The sequence below is a fragment of the Salvelinus alpinus genome, chromosome 4 (assembly GCF_045679555.1).
Source record: "Salvelinus alpinus chromosome 4, SLU_Salpinus.1, whole genome shotgun sequence".
In the NCBI taxonomy this organism is placed as follows: Eukaryota; Metazoa; Chordata; class Actinopteri; order Salmoniformes; family Salmonidae; genus Salvelinus; species Salvelinus alpinus.
Genome location: NC_092089.1, coordinates 56259729 through 56281189, shown reverse-complemented (window position 1 = coordinate 56281189; position 21461 = coordinate 56259729). Strand labels below are relative to the sequence as shown.

Below are 21461 nucleotides of genomic sequence, written 5' to 3'. Positions count from 1 at the left end.
AGAACTGCTCATAGCCTTATCCCACAGAATCCCCAAATGTGCAGCATCCATAGAGCCCACATCACAGGGCTGCATAGGAACACCTGTATGACATCCTCTATGAGACCTGGGCACCGCATGCCTCCCGTTTTACGACACAATAAAGACCGGGCTGAGCACTGGGGATGCGTGGGGCTGCGGATGGGGCTGGCAGTGGATGCCATATACTGAACAGCGGCCCGGGAGACGCTGTCCTACTGGGAGGCATCTGCTGTGTGACCTGGCTGTTGTGACTTTCTACTGAGTTCAGGAGGATTTCTGTGTTAATGTATGGAGAACAGTATAAGAGTTCAGGAGGATTTCTGTGGAGGAATGGAGGGAAAATTGAGGAAAATATGGAGGTAAAACATAGAGTAGACCTACAAACTTGCCACAACATGTTAAGATCTGAGCTCTGGTTGGCTAGTTTGCCTCTTCCTCCTGCCAACTCTCCCGTTCACCATTATTGCAGACCTGGAAGTTACTGAATTTAGCTAAAAATGAGGCATAAGAATTCTGTTACAATTAGGATTAAGGTTACGGCTAGGTTTAGGCTTAGTTACGGTATGGGTAAAGTGGTTAAATTGCTTATTACTGCCCAAAAACACGGCTTGCCTCTAGAATTTAGGATAACGTCTGTGATAATGTATGGAGTACAGTTTGAAGGCATTCTCTGAGATCTGGACTGCAGTGTAGCACAGCCAACACATAAACCTGCTAATTTCAGTGTCATATAGACAGAATGGAACATAACGACATGGCATGGCATGACACACTAATGCACCCACAGTGAAACATTTTGTTCTGCTTACTGTATGGGCACATGGAAAATAACATACACAGAAATACACAGACAAAGCACTGTGGACAGAGATGCTCTGTACCAGGAGAGGATGTCAGGACTCCTGCCAGCCTTGATGCTCCCTCCTTACACGTACGCCGAAACAGAGGGAGGCCAGAGGAAGGAAAGAAGAGGACCATTTGGAAGAGGAACAGGCAAAATTATTTTTGTATGTGGACTGGAGATGAGTAAGGATGTGTGATGGTTTGGTATAACATGTATGTGTCCCTTGTATAACATGTGCATACGTTCATGTGATTTGATGTGCAGGTTTGATCATGTTTAATCAAACCCATCTCAGAGGGGTGGCCCATCCTCTTCTGGCTGTACCGGGTAGATGTGTGTGTGCATGTGTGCCACCTTCACAGAACTGACATAAGGCATACCTAGCTAGAGGTTATACCAACAACAAGACACACCGTATCGCTTATCCAGAAGCCCTATCAGACCGGCATTGACTGGGAAGCAATCTCATATCTCCATAATGACACATCACCAGCCGTTTATCCCATCACCAAACAAACATGCCTGGCCTAATCTGGAGCACATCTAATTTCCTTGTGCAACCTAATCTACTGTGATATAGCCATGCTGGTGTTTCAAGGGTAAAGGGAACCCACTAATGGTTGTTGTGGACCTCTGTCTACACTGCCACTCAGTGGTGGAAAGGGGGAATGACTGCTATGGGCACACACTTCCTCTTTTGACACGGCTCCAAACCTTGTACACTATTGCATGACTGAAAGTGCAAACATTGAAGTCTTAATGGCATGTTTCGTTCATCATCTTACTCTATGCAGTCTCAATTCTGCACCTTATGGCACCCTCCTTTTATAAAAACATAGGCAAGATATGAACCGCTCCTTCCTGTTAGAATAAAGTCACACAACAAAAAACTAAATCTACTTTTTAGAAATGTTCAAACATTACACATGGTTTAATCTCTCGTGGGCAGACACACATAACATAAATTGTTGCAGACAGAGACGGTGATGAAGATGCCGACCTGTTTCCGCCACTGGTTCTAGTATCTTTTCTCTTTCGTCTACCCCAAGACCTTAACCGAGTAGCTGGCGCACGATGTAAGTTCTGGGTTGCCAAGATTACATATGGGTTAAAACACAACAGCACAAAAAAATATCAATATTCTTCCTGATTCAAATATCTTTGATTGGATCTGGATTGATGGAGGACTTCTTAAAACAACAGATTCGCCCTCCTGCTTGCTTACTTCATGTCCACTCAGAGCAGACTAGGAGGCACAACCCTCGGCTTGTGGAAGCGGAGCGAGGAGGACATCCTGTATTTCTGTCGGATGTAAGGGTATCTACCATCATCCTGCGGATGCTCGTAGTGCATTTTGGGATAGACGTACCACATGACGACTCCTGAGGGGTTGATGGAGACGGTGAACTCTGTGGTGGCAGACAGTCCACTCAATGTTTCCCCAGTGAACACGTCATACGCCTGAAAGATATAGAAGAGTACAAATGAAGAGGTACAATACTGTGTCACTTACAAAAACACAGCTTACAGCTCAAACTTCCACTTCCCTCAACAGGAATAAATACAGTCATCATACCCTGGAAGAAATAGAGTCATCATGCACTACAACGTGGTTGGAGAGAACTAGGAAAGGAACCAGGAAAGAGGAGCACACCTCGTAGCTGCCTGCTGTGTAGTTTAACTTGGCCAGGGAGGTGTGGTAGCGATAGGGCATGTCCTGGCGACGGCTGAGGAACACCAGAGCACTGGCCGACTGGGAGAGGGGCCGCCAGTACACTTCAATATGACTCCTCTCCTGAAAAAAAGAGAGTGACATACAGACAAAGAATAGGAGAGTAAACAGTGAATTTCGTGCCGAGACCGTGGTCTAGCAGTAACGCCCCCTGTCAGTCACATACTCCACTCCCAATTTGAGACCAGGGTTCAATCCCCTTCCTACTGTTCTCCCACTTGCCTGTCTGCCAACTGTCTGAATGAAGTGAATTTCATATTGCCAGAATCATAAACAAATGTGTAATTTTGTCATTGAGGGTCACCTGTAGCAAGCGTCTTCCCTGGACGCCCATCGGGTCCTGGTTGATGGCGATGGCGGCACCGTTTTGCAGGATGGCCCTGGCCTCACTGCTTAGGGTTCGAAGGTTGTTAGACATAATGAGAGGTGCAGCCATGATCGCCCAAAGAGCCATCTGAGAGCGTGATTGGTCCACACTGAGGCCAAAGTTTCCTATGATCAGCTGGGAGAGAAAAATTATAAATATGTAAGGTTAATGAGTTGTACAACAATACTGATGGTGGAACAAATACACATATTAAATAAATAAAACAATGTGAGCAAGAGTGACTCCTAGTCCCTTCCAAATGCAGGAACAAGGTTAATATTGACAAGAGAGGTGGACACTTAGCAATACCGCGACAATCAGCAAGTAATGTATACAGACTTCAATAAATGTAAGATACAGACCAAAGTAAATGTGAAATAGGGTGAAAACTCTACCAATACAATTCTGAGGAGAGTACAGTATTAGACATGAACAGAGAGGAGAGCACAGAAAGAAGGACAGAGGGATTGGTGTAAGTAAGGGACAGACAATGGTCAGACATAGGAAAGACAGCGGACAGACCATGTCAGGATCGTTCCAGCGTCCAGGGCCGGCTTCAGGCTGCAGTATCTCCTGGTTGTCAAAGAACCAGTCTGTAATGTCTTGTACACTGTCCCATGAGTCCTGAATGTCATCATAGTTACGCCACAGGTTACAAATTTCCCCCAGCAGAGTGTAATTCACCTGAAGAAAAAAGAGATATGGACTGTATGAGTGTTTGTGAGCAATAAAAATGTATTTACATACACCTTGATTTGTTTCCAAAAGGGTACAAATGTTATAAAGACATTAGATTTTATACTGTTGCCTGCCTGTCTTTGGAAGACATCCTGATTCTTCAGGAAAAAAACACAATCATCAAACACCTGTTTGGATCGAACGTGAAGGAGCAACAGTTTCTCATTTAACTACAGCAGTGCTGTCGAGGAATACCTGTAACCATGCAAAAGTAGCTCATGCGAGAAAAAACCCCGAATGGAATCAGTGAAAATATGACAATGAATGGAGCATTATTCAAAGAGAAGGGTCATCCATTACCTTTTCCTCCAAGCCATAATTGTTATTGTAAAACTAAAAATCTTTGCAACACATAGCTATTCACTAACCCTTATTTTTTTTGTTGATATCCTTCTGTATTTTATTATTTTCATGACAGCATAGTAGGAAGCAAAGGCTGGGGAGACAGAGAGGAAGGGCACAGACAATCTGCCGAGCCAGGGCACAAACCCCTGTCGCCAGGGGGCATACGTGGTCCCTTATTTCTGTTATTGTGTCACCGGTAGCATAATGAAACATACACTGGGAGGGAGTCCACCCCGATAGGCTGGCCAACTACAGGAGTAGCCAATTGGACGGCCTGTTGCATTCAAAGCCTTGGACATGAGAGGGTAACCTGTATGACAGAAGAACAAAGTACGTGTCAATAGAAATCCACACTATCCCCCCTCTGAGTCTATTTCCCTCTACCCTCTCTTGCACCCATCTCTTTAGATACTACCATGCCAGTCTACCCAAAGGACCACCAATGCTGATACACTCTATATAGTAACTCCCAATGTACAGTTACAGTTCACCCTCAAGATTCACTCACCCTTCTGTTGCTCCTCTTCATTGGAGTAACAGCCATCCAACTTCAAGAAGTCCACACCCCAACTAGCGAACGTCTGGGCATCAGTATCAATCTTGTCAAGCGTGGTGCCAGGGTACCCACCACAGGTGTGTGTGCCCAGGTCCCCATAGATGCCCAGCTTCAGTCCGCGGTCATGGAGGTACCTCGCCAGCTTGGCAATGCCCCCAGGGAACCTGGGGTTAGAGAGATGGCAGTGAAGTCTTGGGTCTCATACCTAATACTGTCCTTTTATAATGTTATAGTAGATAAGACAAGCTCAAGTCAATATCCTTTATTAACCCATGCTAAGGTATTCATTACAAGCAGCACAGTTTTAGTACACCAGATTTACAGTCTTTAATTAAGGTTGAATGGGAAGAAGAGAAGGAATGGCAAAAATGGAGAGGGTAAGGAAGAGGTAGAAGGCCAGGAAATAAGGAAGAAAGTCAAAGATGGAGAGAGTTAGGAGAAGGGTGAGACCGAGGCTAACCTTTGTGGGTCAGGCTGCAGCCGTCCATCTTTATCCCGGAGCATGGAGGACCAACAGTCATCTATCATGACATGATCATATCCCATCTCTTTCCACCCATCCTCAGCCAGTCTGTCTGCCATGTCTCTGAAGAGATTCTCACTGTAGGGAGATATTCATATTCATGCAATTATATTATTTGATGTAAAATGTTCAGCATCCTATTAATATCAGAGTCACTATGAGAAGAAAATGAATCTACAAGTAAACCAGGCCTATATACACCTCAATAGTCTCGTCCACCAGCTTGGTCACTATCTGTCGAGTTATACTCTATTGGCCAGTTTATCGGACACAGATTAAGCCAAGTTATAGACAAAAAATTACATTCAAAAGAGATTCTCGATTGAAAGTGCTTATTAGTCCAAGACTAATCTTAATCTGTATACAGGGAAGCTAACTGATATGCGGTTGCAATTAGCCTGAGGATGAGGTTAATAGCTCTACAATAGGAGTGACTGCAGAGTCAGTCTGTAAAACTGCACATAAATATGTCTACCATTATGTACCTGATGCAGTTCTTGGGATCATTCTCACAGTCGATGTTACAGCGAAAACGCTCCCAAGACATCCATCCCATGGGTGGGGTCCTCATCAAACCATTGTCCAAAGCAGAGGTAGCTGAGGTTAATGCCAGCAGGAAAATCACTGGCAACAGCTTCATCTCTGAGGAGAAATAGTGATATGCAAAGCAAATGTAAGGTTTGTCCTATATGTTTATATTTAGGTTGTAGGAAAAAATCTGCAAAACAAACAACAAATTGTGTTGCTCAGCAAAGATCATCTGAAAGCACCACCCAGATTTGATGCACGGATCATATTTGTGGTGTCTACAATACTGATGTTGGTTAACTGGGAAAGTGAAAAAACTGTTTAGCCAGAAAGCACTTTGCCCTGAGTCTGCACATGGGTTGTTTATTACATACCATAATAACAGATTTCTGCATAGTTCCCAATTATTGAATTATGAAGCCTGTAAGGTTCTGGTCAATCAAGAACCAGATCACCAACATTGAAGCAGTAAAAGGAAATAAGTCCTTATTCAATAATGTTGTATTACAAATTATATTACAAAACTAAATGCGGGTACTATACCTGCTCAACGTTTAACTTTTGCAGTCAGTAAACCCACTTTATTGGTGCAAATTCCTCACTGTAGCTACTTTCCTTCTATTTTCTCTTGCTGGTCTCTATTTCCTGTACACAGAGCCTGGGTCATGTGACTTATCTCTGTCACATGGCCACCAGAGGGGGAGGGATTGCTGGCTACTAGTTTAGCAGCACATAGCAATTGAACGAGAATGCTGCTTCACACACATTTTGTGCACAGCTTCTAACACGGAACCCAAACCGGATGCGCGCGTGCGCCATCGTGCATAAAGGTATTTTGTCCCCCCACACCAAACGCGATCACGACGCGCAGGTTCAAATATCAAAACAAACTCTGAGCCAATTACATTAATTTGGGGACAGGTCGAAAAGCATTAAACATGTATGGCAATTTAGCTAGCACATGCTAGCTAATTTGTCCTATTTAGCTAGCTTGCTGTTGCTAGTTAATTTGTCCTGGGATATAAATATTGAGTTGTTATTTTACCTGAAATGCACAGGTCCTCTACTCTGACAATTGATCCACACATAAAACGGTAAACCAAATCTTTTCTAGTCATCTCTCCTCCTTCCAGGCTTTTTCATCTTTGAACTTATATGGTGATTGGCATCTAAACTTTCATAGTATTACCACAACGACCGGCAAAACAGTTCATCTTTCAATCACCCACGTGGGTATAAGCAATGAGGAGATGGCACGTGGGTACCTGCTTCTATAAACCAATGAGGAGATGGGAGAGGCAGGACTTGCAGCGCGATCTGCGTCAGAAATAGGAATGACTTCTATTTTAGCCCTTGGCAACACAGACGCTCGTTGGTGCAATAATTGAATAACATGGATTTCTACATTTATTTCGCAACGCTAGCACACGCAACGTGTCCGGTCTGGTCAATATCAAATGATCATGACTGAAACATGAGTGATTCTAATCACACCATATAATTCAATAGGCTTTATTGGCATGGGAAACACATTTTTGCATTGCCAAAGCAAGTGAAATACTGTAGATAAAACAAAAGTGAAATAAACAATAAAATATTAACAGTAAACATTACACTCACAAAAGTATCAGAAGAATAGAGCCATTTCAAATGTCATAGTATGGCTATGCACAGTTATAACGATGTGCAAATAGTTACAGTACAAAAGGGAAAATAAATAAACATACTGTAAATATGGGTTGCATTTATAATGGTGTTTTTTCTTTACTGGTTGCCCTTTTCTTGTGGCAACAGGTCACAAATCTTGCTGCTGTGATGGCAAACTGGTATTTCACCCAATACATTTGGGAGTTCAAATTCCTTGTGGGTCTATGTAATCTGAAGGAAATATGGGTCTCTGATATGGTCATGGGGGATGTAATTTGCAGAATTCTGCATGCAGAGTCTCAATTTGGTGTTTGTGAATTCTTGGTTGGTGAGTGGACCCTTGACCTCACAACCATAAAGGGCAATGGGTTCTATAACTGATTCAAGATCATTTATGGGGTTCTCTCTAATGTTAAATAAAGTGGCGGGTAATTTTTGACCCTTAAGACAACAAGGGTTAAGCTTTCTGCCAATATCAGATATGTCTATGTCCTGGGAAATGTTCTTGTTACTTACAACCTCATGCTAATCGCATTAGCCTATGTTAGCTCAACCGTCCCGTGGATGGGACACCGATCCCGAAGAAGTTTTAAAAAGATAAGAGTAGATTACTACTGAAATAGATAGGCCTAAATGGGCTGCCAACTGAGCCAGAAATTTCCCCCAAAAATGCCTCTAAAATACAACATTGGAATTATATTTAGCATAAATGTAGTGTACATAAATAATTAGCCTAAATGTAAGTGCAGCCTAGGTTGTGTATTGGCTACAGCCTCATGTCCACACCGATGCTGACATGGAGGCAACAGAAAATATAGCCAAACAGACTTTTAATTACATAAATATCGGCTAAACGCCAGTTATGTTTGACAACTATAATGTAGGATAATTAACATTAAATCACTATGAATGACCTATAGGTCCTAGAGTAGACCCAACCTGGCATTAAAAAAAAAATACAATTGGGATGGTGATGAAAAAGGTTAGTCTTGAGCCCTGCTAACATTGGCCAGAATGTTTAAGTCAAAGGAAAACGAGATCGGTGGACAGAGAGGAACCGATTAACTCCATTACTGACTATCAAATTATAATACTAGCGATTGATTCATTAATAGTAGAATTAAACTCCCTTGATGTACTGGATTCATGATGGATCTCTCTTTCCTTTCCATCTTGCTCCAGAGGGATGGATGACTGGGACATCAGGCTGCAGCCACACATTACTTTCCTTTTTTGTTTTATAAAAGCCAAAAATAATACAGTTGGGGCTTTTCGATTTTGTACTCCAGTTGATAATACAATTCTCTTCATCAGTTTACTAAGAACAGGCAGCAAACTGATTGGGCAGCTTTTAGGCAGTGGAATTAGTTTAGCTTCCTTCCACAACTGTGAACAAACACACTCATTTTGGCTTTGGTTAAAGATACAGCAAATGGGGGAGGGGGCAATACAGTCTGCTACCATTCTCAATAGTTTCCCATCAAGGTTGTCTATTCCTGGTGGCTTATTGTTATTCATGATAACAATAGCCTACCACCTCTCCCACATGGACTTGACCAAATTCAAAACAGCAATCCTTCCCTTTCATTATAAGGGTTCACTTTTCAATGTTGTCATTTCACTTGAGTTTTTCTGCTTTACTATTGAAAGTCATTGAAATAATTGGCAATATCAGAAGGTTTGGTTATAAATGAACCATCAACTTCAATGAACATTGGAGCTTAAATTGGGTTTTCTGCCCTTGATATCATTTCAGGTACTCCAAAGTATTTTTCCATTTGTTTATGTCATTTATCTTGGCTTACAAATACCCCCAGTGCTGCATCTGGATTCCCTTCCTCATACACATTAGACCAACATTAATGATTTACATCTTCAACAAGAGAGTCCTGAGAAAACATTTTGTATGATCTCTTATAAACTACTTTAGGCCCACCCTTTGGCTTTTATTTTTATTGCCACAATGTTATGGTCACTACAGCCAATGGGAACTGATCCAAATACTGACTTAGCACTTGGAAGCCTATAGCAGCACCCCAAAACAAAAGGCTTTAGATGAGGCAGGTGAACTTGCAACCACAACACTTCAACATAAGGTCCTCTAAGCTTTACAGGAATATGTATCTTAACATATACAGCAAGACCTCCCCCATAAGAATTCCTGTAGATGTTATGTCCTTGTATTGCTACTGCTATATAAAAGGAATTATCTAAGTAAGTTTCAGAGATGGCCATTGTGTGAATGTTATCCGATGTTAGCAAGTTATCGATTTCATGAACCTTATTTCTAAAGCTACATATATTAATATGGGCTATTCTTAGCCCTTAGGTAGCTCACCCAAAAAATAAACATTGTTTAGCTTATAGAGTCAGTCAATCAGGGACTTGTGTGAGTTGGTGTGTGTGATGTGCTGAAGTTACTGACCCAGAAGTGTGGCTCTCACTCCTCCCAGGCTTTTGAGAGGGAGGGTGGACAATGAGCTTGTCGTAGCAGATGTAAGCAATGTCCTCGTGATCTCTGGCAACTTTCATAGCTGGGATAAGTTCTTTCTGCACATCTTCATTGAGGAAGATGGTTCCTCTCAAGTTCTTGCCTCTCTCCAGAACAACCATCTTGTCCTTGAACCTGACAACTATTGGCCTGGGTCTGTCACCTGGGCTGGTTACAGGTTTTCCAGACATGTGGAGAGTCTGGTAACAGTGTTACTCCTCCTGGATTGTCCCTCTAGACAAGTCTGTTTTCCCAGTCATCTGTAATAATGATTCACAGACAGTGCTGATGTCATCTTGCTGCGCGTCTCTTTCAGGACATGCACCTCTTCCTGGGAGAACTCTGAACTGTTCTTAGGTCTTGGACCTATCTGATCAGATCATCCATTATTTTGTTAGTTGAGCCCAGCAGTATTTGGACAAAGATATGTTCGATCCCAGGTCAACACACAGACAATGTTTAATAAGAGTTTAGATTCGCTTTACTTGAGGCCTCAGGTGTTTACAAAAGTTTAGCACACAAACATTAAATCCTGGCTGCTGCTAAGGTAGAACAAAAATGAACACCACCACTGTGCATTGTCCATCCATTGGGTGTCCACCTGTATATTTTTTTTAGGGGGTAGATTGCCCGTCGCATCACTCCGTCATTGGTACATGCTGCCTCGCCACTGGCACAAAGACCAGAGCAGGGGTGAGGGGCCAGCATTCTCTCTGTAACACTTCATCTTCATTCACTCAGTTCAGGAAAGACCGTCTGGGCTTTGTGCATCGTAACACTCTTCATTCGGCTCTGTCTTCCATCGCCCCTCTAGGTGACAGCATGGCTCTGTTGCAGTCGTCTAGCGGTGGCATGGCAGCAGCAGTCTCGGTAATAATGGTTGACAATTATGGTTGTCAACATCAGAAGAAGGGCTGAAGTGAGCTGTGAGCACTTTTTTGTACAGGGAACATGGCTCGTTAAGGGCATTAGGCTCAGGTGTGTAAATTAGGGGTGTGCCAATCCCCATGGAGACCAGCCAAATGGGAGGACACTATAATTAGGAGACACACAAAAGAAAGGCACATACACCAAGGAAAGCACAGGCTAAAATAATGTATGCCAATAAAGATAGTAGATGTAGAATAAAGATCCCTGCAAACTCAAAATAAATAAACACAAAATGGGCTGGTCTCCAGTTAGGGGGAAACAAGGGTGAGCAACACGTGACAGCTATTTTCCTGTTGCTGTAACAATTGTTTGTAGACATATTTTTGTTGATTTAAAAGATCACTCACCTGTGATAGCGAAACACTGTCCCCTCCGTTACTCCAACCTTCTTTAACTTTGGGCGGCATGGTGGTAGTAACGTAGACTAACACTAGTACTCCATGCAATACCAGCCAGCACAGCTCGCAGGGCCAATGGAAACAGCAACAAACAGCAGGGATTCAAACAGCTATAAGTGGGACTATCCACGGTAGCGGGCTGTGTTCAAACTGTTAAGGAAACCTGGCTAGCTTGATAGCTAGCAGCTAGGCTAGCTGCTTTGCCAAGCATCAGCTCTTCAGACTTTATGGTTTGGCAGTGTCCTGGGAAAGATAGTATTTTTTTCAAGGAAAAATCTTTTCAGAAACATTCAAAACAGCAAACTGAGCTCTCTCTCGTTCCGCATTCAGCATGCGTTGCACTCTGATGAAGTCCGTACTGTCTCCCCACTGTCTAGCCAACTGGGATCAATTGAGAACAGCACTTTTCCCTTGCTGTAGGCCTGGTTTTTTTTACAGGTTGTCAGTAGCTGTCTGTATCTTCTTACAGACGGCCATAGATGGGTAAGGCTTAATTTGCTTTTCTTACTAATTTTCATTCAGGTATGAAAAAACTGTGATTGTCATTGACTGTGTGTGTGTTTGAGAGAGAGAGAGGCTTTAGCCACATATTGCTGATACTTATCTTGCACTTATGTTGCTTCTATCAATACAGAGGTAATATCACATCGGGCTGAGCACAGGCCTAGGTACTTATGCTCTGATCATGGCAGCAGCGAAAGCCATGAAGACTGTGGAAGTGATGATTGCATGGCAATTTTCTGGACTGGTTGCACTGTTGGGCTTCCTAGTACTTGGACGGTCTTTTTATCCATCTCATGTGGCATTATCTTTGGAGCTACTGGTCATGAGAACAAGAGTCGGATCAGCTGTAGAGATGGGTTTAACTGGTCTTGTAAATGGCAATGAGATCCAGAATAGGGGAGCAGTACTAGAATCTACTTTGATGACAGTGGGACCAAAGGGGCTTTGTGTCATGGGACTGATTCTCAGCTTCTCCTTACTTCCCTTGAGACGGCAAATAAAGAGGCCAACGACAACTACTCAGATTGGACTGTTGCTGTTATTCATGGCTGTGGCATTCATGACTATGCGTATAGGAGTTTGGCTGGCAGTGTTTGCAAGGTCTGCTGGGGGTGTCCTGCCTTCCATTCCTTTAGCAGGCATTTTTCTGTTACCTATAGCTGGTCATCTGACCTTTTTGGCAGAGATTATCTTGGGGAAACCAAGTACAGTTGCAGGGAATTGAGCCCTGTGTGGACAGTTTGTTGGTTTGGCAGTATTCCTGTTCGGACTGAGTGCTGAGGAAGGCAGTCACCCTCAGTTTGAAACATCCATGACACACGGGTAAATACTGCAGTGATGCTAGTTGGGGTTGTTGGCTCTGTTCTGGCGGCAGTTTCAGTTACCTCCATGGAGGCAGACAGCTGGCTGGGTGAGTATATCTCTAATGAAGGTTGTGGTGCTCAACAACATACAGGTGGATATGTCACTGGTCGGCCATGAAGGAGACTCATACCTTAGTACTGGAGGAGCGATAGGTTTGCTGATGGGCATGGCTGGGGCATCGGGGGTGTCTCTAGAAGCAGTTGTTATGGTCGTATGGGAAACACCATTCATAGATGGGACTTGGTCTGGCGGTTTTTGGGTCAGTGATTGGCACCATTTTGGGAGACCTAACAGTGACATTGAGCAAAGTAGATACAGCTCTGGTGCGAACGCTAGCCTTGCCAATACTAGCGTTTGCTTGGATGAGGAGAACATAGTTCAGCTGCCTTGGCTTTAGTGGCATTAGGGGCTATGGTGCTGGGAGCAGCAGAACTACTAACAACTGAACTGGGGTCAGCTGGGTGGACTGGAAATATACTGTTTACAACCATTTGTATTGGATGTCACTGGATGTCACTCTGATCATGGTCCCTGAAAAACTATTTCTGAGTCTAATTCGTCAAAGTGTACTTATACAATGACAAATATTTTGTCATTTGAGCTGCCTTCTTTTATTCAAACCCATTTAGACAACTGCACGGGCACTTGAACTCTATTACACTTACGAAAGAAAGCAATTGATGAATAAAGATTAATACATTACTACTATATCTTTATCTCATTTTACCTTCACACACCAGTAGGGTGTGGATGAATGACAGGACAGGGACAGGGAGGAGTCATGGCAGATGCCAGACAAAGGAAGAACAGCGATGCTCATGTGAGTGTTGATAGTCATTTGATGTAGTAGAGATCCTGGAGATTAGTATGAACAGAATGATGGGAGAATTCATGGAACAGTTAATGGGTATATCCTGTTCTAGTCAGCCTCTCAAATAGGGAGCAGAGGAGTACTTCACCTGTATTACACACAGACAGAGCTAGAGTCTCACCTGAGACAAAGGGCTGGAGGAGAGGCTGCACTGTAATCGCTGGAAGAAGAGGGAACTCATCTACTGTACACTGAGCTTCCTGTATCATCATGGTTCCATCAAGGCTGAGTAAGTCACCTGCATTTTACTGAACCTTTCATTTCATATAATGGGGGTGGTGAATGATTTCCCTATGCTGTATAAGGTAGTGTGCAACAACCTTTTCATATGAGGCAAATAGTTTGATAGGTGGTTTTGAATTGACATGTTTGCCATTAAGTACTGCACCTCGCAATATGTAAATGATTCTATTTATCAAGGAGATGGAAACTCTTGTTTTGTCTTGACATACATGTGCAGACAGCACACTGTGAATAATGTTGACTATGTACTTATTTTATGACATCTTATAGCAAACAAGTATTGGAGAACAACTTTTCTGCTTCAGAGAGAAGTCATTGGGACATATACAGTATATCCAGTAAAGTGCTTGAGCATTAGCTAAATCCTAGTATTGTAAGTGTTGGAACCATGTGAGCAATGTGAACACCATATACAGTACATATCATGGCACCATGCATGGCAGCTCTGCTGGTTAAACCCGATCAGCAAGTCTGGTGACAGTCACTTGCTACAGGCACTTCATGGTTGAAGTGACAAATGGGGGTTTCATTCAGTTGCGTGGTACAATACAAATACATAGGCCTACAGTTTAAATACTGTCAATACTGTAAGTACAATAGAAGAATATGATTAATGTACTCAATTTGCCAACCACTTAACAATTAAATATCAGGGATGATTGGATCTCTTTACTTACTTACTTTTTCATCAATATTTACTTATTACACATCTTCAGGCAATATATAGAAACTATACCACAAAGCTGTTATACCACATCCAGTGTTTTTGTCAGTGACCCTCCCTTTTCCTGCTTTGTTTCAGAGGCCAGGAGCCCCATGTTGGAAGCAGTTCTGGGCTTTGTCCTGGGAGTGGTGGGAGGCTGTGTGCTGGGGGCCACTGAGGAGCCAGTGAATGAGGCTATGTCAGTGATGACCTCAGGGGCCCTGCTTAAGCATGTGTCTGACGGAGTCCAGACTGTGGGGCCCTTGGGACTGGGTACCCTCCTGGGAGCAACGGCACTAACCACAGTCATGACTTCAGTGGTGGCTGGAGTCATATTCGCAGCGGCTATGGCTTCCGTATTGCTGGGTGCCAGGAGCAGTGGTGGTGGAGCATCCCAGGCAGAATCTGTGGTTGTGTGGATCGCAGTTGGACTGGCTGGCGCTTTCGGGACCACAGCCAGTGGAGCAACACTTGGAGTCATCATTGAGGCAGTCGTGGTGGGCTCAGGGTTGGTGGGACTTCTCTGGGCACTGAGCATATTCACCCTGCTCAAACCTGCTTTGCACTTCCTTCTCAAGTTCATATGGAGACAAGGAGAGTCCTGTGTCCGCCTGGGACAGAGCTCTCTGGAGGCCAGGGAGAGAGAGCTGAGAGAGATGGAGGCGAGGGAGGTGAAGAAGAGAGACAGAGTGACAGTGGAGATTGAGCAGATGATTGTCACATTGGACAAGGAAGGACAGAGGACAGAGGGCCTGGAGCATAGAGCAAACTGGGAGGCACAGCGCAGAGAGAGAAATGAGATGGAGAGAAAGAGGAGAGAATGGATGGAGGAGGTAAATGAGCAAAGGACCATTCAAGAGCAGATCAACAAAGTGGTAGTGAAATACATGGATTTCCTGGCCTTTTCAGGGATACCCATGACTATGACCGCCATGGTCACAGCAGGATTTGGGGTGTTTGGATTCGGGGACTACCGGTTTGTGTTTGTGGTCCTTTTAGCTTTGGTCCTGTTCATGTCCTTCATGTTCATGAAATCATCAAATTTTTACTTCTGGATGTTCGCAGGGTGCATGGGAATGTTTGCCACGTTTGCCATAGCGGTGCTCACTGTGCACGCACATCAGGAAGTGGTGTCGGAATCTATCAAAATGCGCAGGGTTGGTCAGAATATATCAAGAGGGAACATTAGCACCCAGATGAACCACAGATCTTCTCTAGAGGCCTTGGGCGCAGGATTTTTTGTGTCAAAGCTATGTCAGCTAGGCTTAGGGGCCACCATAGGAGGCCCTTTGGGCAGGGGGGAAGATAAGGGGAAGGTTATAGTAGGATCAGCTGGGTTGGCAGTGGTCATTCTGATAGTAGTGAGGGTCTCTTCCCCTGTAGTGCTGGGAGCGGGAGGGACCTCAGGGGCACTGTTAGGGGTGGTAGGGGCAGCAGGGATGTCTGTTGGGGCCACAGCATCAGTGGCAGTGGGGTGGTCCACATGGGCAGGTACGATAGGGACTACAGCAGGGATGGTTTTAGGAGCATTGGGGATGGGTAAGTGGCACTTTGTCAACATTGGATTGCAGATGCCGGTGGCTTATATCTTTTCTATGACCGATCTTTTTTGACAGAGCATCCAACAGGAGAATGAGATATGGTTTTGTGGCTTTGTGGCATGTGTCGCAATCATGTGCAATGCAGTATAACCTGTTTCATGCCAGCACTCCCACTTGTCTCGATAAGCTAATCAAACAACCTATCAAAAAGTCACGCTCAGGCATTTTTTTATTTTTTTTATGAAATGCTTATTGTCAAGCAAAAACGATACTGTCTAACAATTGTACTCCACTTAATTTCATCATTGATTATAATGATTCATTAATGTGTTAACGTTTTAATTGAATGTAAGCGAAAATAGAGAAATACCTCTTAATAAATGTCATTTTTCAGATGAAAAAGTAATTACACTTCTCAAATAGTGAAACATTGTTAGTTGTAGTCAAAGTAATTGAATGCACGTATAGCTACAGTAACAGAACCAGTCTATTGAAAAGCAGAAGGGAAAACACCAGCTGTATGTCTATACTTCATGAAAGTACAGAGAGAAAGATGCAACTCCTCCGTCACACGCTGGTTCCTCAGAAGGGTTCCAGTGATGGGTTCCCTCTGGCTCAATGCTGGACCTGGCAGACGTACTTCTCTCCAGACTCCCAGGTAGAATGGGGTAAAGTAAGAGTGCTGCTTGTGCTGTAAGTCCCATCAGGAATACGTATAGACTGGCTGTCCTGTTGGTCTCCGGAGACACCCTTCCCATCCATTGTCCAACTCACAGTGACCTGATCAGGGTAGAAGTTGTTGATCAGACACAGCAACGTGGTCTGACCACAAGTTCTGGTCAGGTCCTTACCAGTTGGGACACTGACCTGAGCGGCGGCTGTGGCATGACCTGTGGAAAATATATTAAAGAATAAATGGAAATGCAAAACATCAGCATCTGGTAATATACTACATTATGGTAATTAAAAACATATTTAAAACAATTCTCTTGGAATTAAAAAGGTTAGATATTATACAACCTGAAAATCAAACTAGCAAGTGTTTAATCCTTAAGAGTCGATTAATGAACATAGTACAAAATCCACATCAAAAATCTGTTTAATCTAGAGATATGTTTCTGCATGGGCTGCATCTCAATCCACCGCATCCGCCTATGTTGGCCTTCCTCATCTGCGGTGGAAAGTGGCAGAGCTACAGTACAGCGCGGTTTGTCAGACCAGGAGACCTCCCGAAAATCAGTCTTCTCATGAAAACATTTGTAATATCCGAACGCTTTAACCACTCGTTGGAATGGGGAGACTCCCACGAACACGATGGTGTTCTCCATTTTTCTCTATGACCCCCACTAGTGTCACAGAACTCATCGGAAGGGAACCCGGGACCGGATAAAAAAATTAAGAGGTATGTAAGTAGTTCTGTGCCAACACAAAAAGGAGTTAAATACTGTATGTGTCCAAAAATATATATATATATATTTCCTGAGCTTTCTTATATCTTCTAGATATTGGACAGACACTTCAAAACCTTATTCCTTATTATTAATTTTTTGTTTTGCCATTCTATGCATTTCTATGGGCTATAGTAGTAAAGGCCAAATTCTATATTTTATCAAACAATTAAAATGTTGATACCTACAGGGGTCCTAAAATTCAATATCAAATAGCTAAATGATCCATGGTATGACCATCTAAAAACAATACCATATGTTACCTTAGTAGAACCCCCCCCCCCCCCCCCCTTTAGTATTTCCATAGCCTCCAGCATAAACAGATTGAAATATGTATAAATGCAGATAGACAATATGAATACATCTATTCTAGATTTACATAATAATAACATATTTTGTACATTTGTAAAATACAATATAATTAAGAAAAATATTGGTAACACTTTATTATAATAACTATCATGAATAAATGTGTAAACATTTATAAGCATTCTAAGCCTTCTATTCCATAATAATTTAGAACATTTATTATCATTTTTAAAGCATTTATAAGCATTTATGAAGGCTTCATGAAATTTATAATATGATAGGATGAAATAAAGTGTTACCAAAACATTAGATTTATGAAATTGATTAAATAAAGAAAATCATTAAACAGCGTACACAACTGCAGTGTTTTGATGGATCCATTCCAATTCAGCAGCATAGAGAGGCCAATATCAAAATGAAAATGTCTCTGAAAGAATAACACACCCTTGTTTTTTATGAAAATAGTTGTTTGTTACAGTAAAATATCTGTTCACAATTACACCATGATGGTTCCACTTACAATAATAACAGAAATGTCTATAAACAATATAGTCTATTAATTAGAAACATTGTATAAATATTTGCAACTTACTCTTCACGATCAGTTTGGTCGTTTGCCCAAACATGTACCACAGTCATTTAAACAGATGAGGTTGTTCAAAAACATCTCCTCCACTAAACTCACTGGTCCATGAATGGCACTAGTTGATAAAATTTCAAAACAAATATCAACCACTACAGTATCATACAAATTATCCATAATTTAATGTAACTACTCAATTGTTTATCATCATTTTTTACAACTCTTTTCAGTGAGAGAGATTATATTTCTATTGATTTGTTATAAACTATGAACAATCTTACAGTGGGAGTTAAGGATTTGTTTTCAAATAGTTTTACTCAATAACATTACATTTTCAAACATGAATCCTTATCTTACTGATCAATCCAGTGGATGCATCTTTGTGTACACAAATAGCTCAATACAGATGAAAGATTTAGCACCAGGATTCATCCCATACTGATCATGTCATCATAGTGATTCCTAGCCTGGTCCCATTTCTCAATTCAATAACCATCAATGTAAATTTTAAAAATCATAACAGCCTTTATTCCAGGATCAGCGGTATCATGTCCCAGGTAACATGGGACTTTATAGCTCCTGCAAAAGGAGTCTGCGAGGTTGTCCATGTACAGTAGATATGTCATTATTGATGGAAGCAAAATATCCAGAAACAACATGTTTTCAATAAGGAAATGTAGATCCCAAATGTCCACATGAGCTCTAGCACATACGAGAGAGGCTGTTTTGACCGAATGTAGAGTCTAGTGTAAACCGAGGTTACAAGCATGGAACAGTTTTTCAATTAAGCTAAACTGTGCACTGGAGCTTGGCAACATTCTCATATGAGAACGGTGATCTGAGGTTTATGTACAGCTGTATTTCACTGTGTGGATGGAAATGTTTCACTGTGTTGACAGTAATACTAAGCTTCCTCCTCTGCTTGACCTCCACTGATAGTGAAGGTGGTGTGAGCTCCAGTATAGGAGCCACTGGACCGACCCGGGTGAGCACAAATACCTCTGGTTACCATCATAAAAAGAGTTTTGGGTGCCTGTCCAGGTTTAAACTGGTGCACCTCCATATCATTGCCAATGTCTTGTGAGGCTCTACAGAGAATTCACACAGTGTCTCCAGGCTGGACAGAGAGGACTGGAGGGGACTGGTGCACTGTGATTATGTCCCATGAACCTGCAATCAGGACACATTAGGACAATACAGACATTGTCACTCTACAAGAAACATGGTATAGAGGAGACGGACCCACTGCTTGCCCTCTAGGTTACAAAGAGCTGGTACTCCCATCCACCAAACTACCAGGTGTGAAACAGGGAAGAGACTCAGGGAGAATGCTAATTTGGTATAGAGCAAACCTAACCCACTATTAAATTAGTCCAAACAGGAACATTTTACTTCCGGCTCAAAATTAATAAGGAAATGATCTCAACAGAGAAAAATGTCCTCATGTGTGCTACCTATATCCCCCCAATAGAATCCCCATACTTTAACAATGACAACTTAATTGGGAGATGTACTAGTCTGTGGTGACCTAAATGCCAGAACTGGACAAGAACCTGACACTCTCAGCACACGGGGACAAATACCTCCCTGGAGGTGACAGTATTCCCTCCTAAATATGCCCCCCATAGACACAACTATGACAAAACATCCAACAAAAACGGGTCGCAGCTCTGTCGCATCCTGGGTCTGTACATACTGTAGTCAATAGTAGGCTTCAAGGAGTCTCCAATGGTAGGTATATCTACAGCTCATTCCTTGGCAGTAGTACTGTAGATTACTTTATCACTGACCTCAAACCAGAGTCTCTCAGAGCATTCACAGTCAGCCCACTGAAACCCCCATCGCAGCAAAATCACAGTCTAATTGAACAGAGCAATACTCTATCATGAGGCATCAAAGCAAAAGGAACTGCTCAATATTAATGCTATAGATGGAAGGAAAGTAGTGTAGAAACCTACCAAAAAACTATTAGGCAAGAACAAAATCAATCCCTTTTAGAAAACTTCCTGGACAAAACATTTCACTGTAATAGTAAAGGTGTAAACCTGGCTGTAGAACGTCTAAACAGTATATTTAACATTTCACCTTTCCTATCACATCAAAAAATGTCAAGGAGACGACCTAAGAAAATTAAAAACAATGACAAATGGTTTGATGAATAATGCAAAAACCTAAGAAAGGAATTAAGAAACCTATTTAACCAAAAACATAGAGACCCAGAAAACCTGAGTCTACGCCTTCACTATGGTGAATCACTAAAACAACACAAAAATACACTACGGAAAAATCAGGAACAGCACGTAAGAAACCTTCCGCACAGACACCAGACGTTTTTTAAGCCTGGATAATACTTGCCAGCCTGCCAGTATCGGACTGTTTTCTCCACTACAACGCCGGATTCCTGCCGTAAGCCCTGGACCTATATTCCTGATCATCACAGCTAGCAAGCTGCCACTGAGTGACCCAGCCTCGAAGCTAGCCCTGAGCCAGGCCCACCTCCCGGCCTACTCAGTGATCACCCGGCTACACAGCTGATGCCTCCTGGACTCTACCCCAACACGGCTAGAATCCACTACTCCACCGGATCCTTGCCATAAGCTCTGGACCTTTGCATCGGATCATCGCTGCTAGTTAGCTGCTACCGAGTGGCTATAGTGGCTAACACCTTGCCCCAAAGCTAGCACCAGTTAGCCGCGAGCCAGGCGCATCTCCCGGCTAACAAGCTAAATTACTACAACTATGGTCTTAACAATTACACCCGTTTGAAAAAAATTTAATACGCAAGCGCGTCCACACATAGGAGATCGCAAAAACGTATCTTCCTATTGAAATCCTAGGCCCTTACAACTGATTCGATCTGGTACCGACCCTGCCTAAAACATTTAAACTGGAACAACCCAATACCCCTTTTGCCATCTGGCCTGAACCCTTTGTCGACACGGCGCCCCGCCGTACCACCACGACTGGTCTGCCGACGGAATTCCATCCGCTGTGCCCTCAACTGGCCATTGCCGGACGTCGGAACAGATGCTTCTACTAACCCCGGCCTGCTAACTTTAAACGCTGTGTCTCCCGCGTGCTAGCGTAGTAACGACTACCCTGCGGCTTCCCTGTTCCATCTATTGCTGTTCACTGGACCCTATGATCACTTGGCTATATAGCTGATGCCTGCTGGACTGTTCATTAATCACGGTACTCCATTTTGTTTATTTTTTTGTTTATCTGTCGGCCCCAGCCTCGAACTCAGGCCCTGTGTGTAGTTAACCGACCCTCTC

General features: G+C 42.8%; 2 protein-coding genes across 5 annotated transcripts; one reads left to right on the top strand and one right to left on the bottom strand.

Annotated features, from left to right (window-relative positions):
* Nucleotides 1-1762: 1762 nt before the first annotated feature.
* Nucleotides 1763-6864, bottom strand: LOC139574003 (alpha-N-acetylgalactosaminidase-like). Of its 4 annotated transcripts, none has more exons than XM_071398075.1 (10): nt 6700-6864; nt 5612-5768; nt 5064-5204; nt 4556-4767; nt 4263-4357; nt 3487-3648; nt 2902-3099; nt 2520-2660; nt 2091-2326; nt 1763-1948 (listed from the first exon to the last, which is right to left on the bottom strand). In XM_071398075.1, exons 1-9 carry the CDS (start codon nt 6770-6772, stop codon nt 2102-2104), a joined length of 1404 nt encoding a protein of 467 aa, XP_071254176.1. In that variant the 5' UTR covers nt 6773-6864; the 3' UTR covers nt 1763-1948; nt 2091-2101. The 4 variants fall into 4 exon arrangements, with proteins under 4 accessions (XP_071254176.1, XP_071254178.1, XP_071254175.1 ...); XM_071398077.1 differs by lacking the exon at nt 6700-6864 and adding an exon at nt 6198-6322; XM_071398074.1 differs by having other exon boundaries at nt 1763-2326; nt 6700-6817.
* A 6442-nt stretch (nt 6865-13306) lies between these two features.
* LOC139574002 (uncharacterized) lies at nt 13307-16252 on the top strand. Its single transcript, XM_071398072.1, has 2 exons — nt 13307-13588; nt 14405-16252. The coding sequence occupies exons 1-2, from the start codon at nt 13570-13572 to the stop codon at nt 15916-15918; spliced, it is 1533 nt and encodes a 510-aa protein (XP_071254173.1). The 5' UTR covers nt 13307-13569; the 3' UTR covers nt 15919-16252.
* The last annotated feature ends 5209 nt before the right edge of the window (nt 16253-21461 follow it).

Excerpts from the sequence above, each read along its gene's own strand:
- LOC139574003 (XM_071398075.1), bottom strand. The coding sequence starts at position 6,772 with ATGACTAGAAAAGATTTGGTTTACCGTTTTATGTGTGGATCAATTGTC. Across the intron at positions 5,769-6,699 it reads AGAGGACCTGTGCATTTCAG|AGATGAAGCTGTTGCCAGTG; the intron begins GTAAAATAACAA and ends ATTTCTCCTCAG. Across the intron at positions 4,358-4,555 it reads TGAAGAGGAGCAACAGAAGG|GTTACCCTCTCATGTCCAAG; the intron begins GTGAGTGAATCT and ends TCTGTCATACAG.